Consider the following 2728-nt stretch of genomic DNA (forward strand, 5'->3'; position numbering starts at 1 on the left):
CCTTCATTGTACACAGATTTATATTTTATATCTATTTGTCTACACAACCGCATAAGCCATTACACAAAACACGTGGCTAAAATTGACCGACCTATTGTCTTTGTCACTGCTTGCTCATATTTTCAACTTCCATATGTTTTGTTTCCTATTAACACATTTTCGACTGTTGCTCCGTCACTTTTCTTTTTTGTTCATTTTATATTATGGAACGGTTGTGTGCCCTACGTTTACTCCTTTCAGCGTTTAAATCATGCATCCTACCTGTGATTAAATATTTTACTGTGTAAGGGGGTCCTCGGTCGACATTTACTCTTTTGTACCTTAAAACGAAAACAGATGTTTGTTTTTCGGTACTATCCACGCCACGACCAGAAAACATGGTCCCGTTGCATCACCAATTAGTGATGCAACGGGACGCAATCTTTCATCTGCCTTTGAATCCGCTGCTGCGGGCACACACGTTAGTACTCTAGCACTCAGTAGCGTACCGTAATGATAACACTTAAACCCTCATGGTTGATCCCACGTGACTCAATCACCAGTTCTTTGTATTCCAATCTGCCCAAGTACTGCAGCTGTATTATAGCAACTTTTTTTTTTTTTTTAATAGTGCTACATATGAAATGAGCGCCTCAAGCTGCTAGGGTCTTCTGAAAACCTCCACAGCTACATTGTTATTACCAGAAAACCTGTGGTTATGGAGGGAAATCGACAAAAGCAAAATAAACCACAACAAAAAATGTAAGTTAAATTATAATTTTATGATTATAAATATGTTATAAAAATTATTTCAGCAGTCAAAGACAGTTGATCATTGGCAGCCATCAATTAGTTTTTACATAATTATTCTACGATACAATAAATACAATAGGGGCTTTTTTTCACAAACTCAGTGTGTGAAATACAGCAATAAATAAATTCAGCTTCACAAAAGCTAATATGTTCGCTAGATGAACTCGCAACGCAACCTTGCTGTTGTGTTTGAAGGACCTTGATTCAAATACGCTGGTGCACACAATAAATAAAATCTCCTGGTGTGTGTACATTTCACGCTTTTTGTTACTAAATTAAGTCGAAGTTCAAATAGAATAGATAGGCGACATTAAATATAATCTACATACACTATTGCAAAAATCACCTTCATTTCTTAAACGCGGACTATCCTGTGGCCTCTCACACATACATGTGTTGTTTTCGCGCACAGATTCAGTTTATTGTCCACTGTCCATAATGTTCTGCCGCTTGCCTGGCACAGCATGTCCATCGCCTGGCACGGGCTACCCTTTGCGTGGCATGGCTGTCACTGTGTGGTGGAGGTCACACATTGCCTGGCATAGGGTGGCTGCCGACTGTCCGGTACAAGTCACTCATACCCTGCCATGGGCTCCTCATTGTCCGTCACAGGTGCCTCTTTACTGGGGCGAGATGTCACTCCTTGGAGTCCAAATCGACGTATGTCCCCAGGAGCCTGTCCCAGTGGGTGAAATAAGGAGCGTAGTTGGACTTGAACCTCAAGTGGTGGAGGTCGTGGTGCGGCGCCCCCCCGCACAGCCCGAAGGGCACAAGTCTGTGAGTGGACCACGGGAGGTCATAGCCAGAGTGATCCTCCACTGACAGCCAGATGTTGACGACAAAGAAGGCCATTTCCGTCAGAGGGTGGCATTTCAGCAGCATCGGGCAGGCCCCTGCGAAGAAGCCCAGGGACAGCGTCTCCCAGGCGCTGGAGTACTGCGTGCTGAGGGCGAAGGTGGCCGTGTGCTTGTGGTGCAGCTTGTGGAAGGTCTTGTAGAGCCAGGGCACTCGGTGGTGGAGCACGTGCCACAGAAAGTACTGGAAGTCGAAGAGCAGCAGGCAAGCGGCGAGGTCCAGCAGCAGTCTCAGCAGCCCCGGGGCCGCCGAGGGCAGGCTCGCCGGCCTCCAGTACCAGTGGGCCACCGTCACCGGGAAGATGAAGACCACGTGGTTGTAGACTGTGTGTAGCAAGCACGCCAGCAGCACCCCCGCGGTGGGACTCCTTTGCGGCTGCATCTTGTAGCGCCTCAAGGCCGGCACTTTGCTGGAGAGCAGATCCAGCGCTAGGAAAGGGATGCAGAACCCAATGTAAACCGAGAAGGAGAAGAGCACCGGGAAGAAGGGGGACCGGAGCCAGCCCTCCTCGCCCCGCACCAGGTCCCATAGCGGCTGGAGCAGCGGGGTGGGCCGCATCTCCTCCACGAGGCACAGGTGAGAACCGCCGAGCCCCTGCTGCCAGCTGCAGTTCATCTTGAATGAATGAAGAGCGCCTCCGCGGGTCCATTATATTCATATCTCCCTCCCACAAACCTCCATAGCCCGGTGATGTCACGGAAGCAAAACAAGCCAGAGGGAGAGAATTCACATTCGGAAATAACTTCACTTTCGCTTCCTCCTTGGCCGGCAGCGGTGGAGTCAGAGACGGGAAATCCCCGCACTGCCAGTAGCTCCCTCCTCCTCTGGATTGCTGAACTCACGAATAGCAGCGCGCTGCACTGACCCATATTGTGTTCCAATATATGTGACAACGTCCTGCCAAATATTATACACGTCCAGGCTGTCAAAGCATTTCACAGCCGAAGTTTCAGTTTCCAATTTACACGAAAATAAAGCACGGCACGTTTAAATCTTGGCAGGTCTAGCGCATTTATCAGTTGAAGCTGGAGTTTGCATAACTGAACATCCCAACATGAGTAGCGCGTCCTCGACGTTAAGA

General features: G+C 48.5%; 1 protein-coding gene across 1 annotated transcript; it reads right to left on the reverse strand.

Annotated features, from left to right (window-relative positions):
- Positions 1-742: 742 nt before the first annotated feature.
- CH25H (cholesterol 25-hydroxylase) lies at positions 743-2333 on the reverse strand. Its single transcript, XM_085614967.1, has one exon. The coding sequence runs from the start codon at positions 2260-2262 to the stop codon at positions 1429-1431; it is 834 nt and encodes a 277-aa protein (XP_085471093.1). The 5' UTR covers positions 2263-2333; the 3' UTR covers positions 743-1428.
- Positions 2334-2728: the final 395 nt, after the last annotated feature.

This window comes from Triturus cristatus, chromosome 1_2, assembly GCF_964204655.1.
Source record: "Triturus cristatus chromosome 1_2, aTriCri1.1, whole genome shotgun sequence".
NCBI classification, from domain to species: domain Eukaryota; kingdom Metazoa; phylum Chordata; class Amphibia; order Caudata; family Salamandridae; genus Triturus; species Triturus cristatus.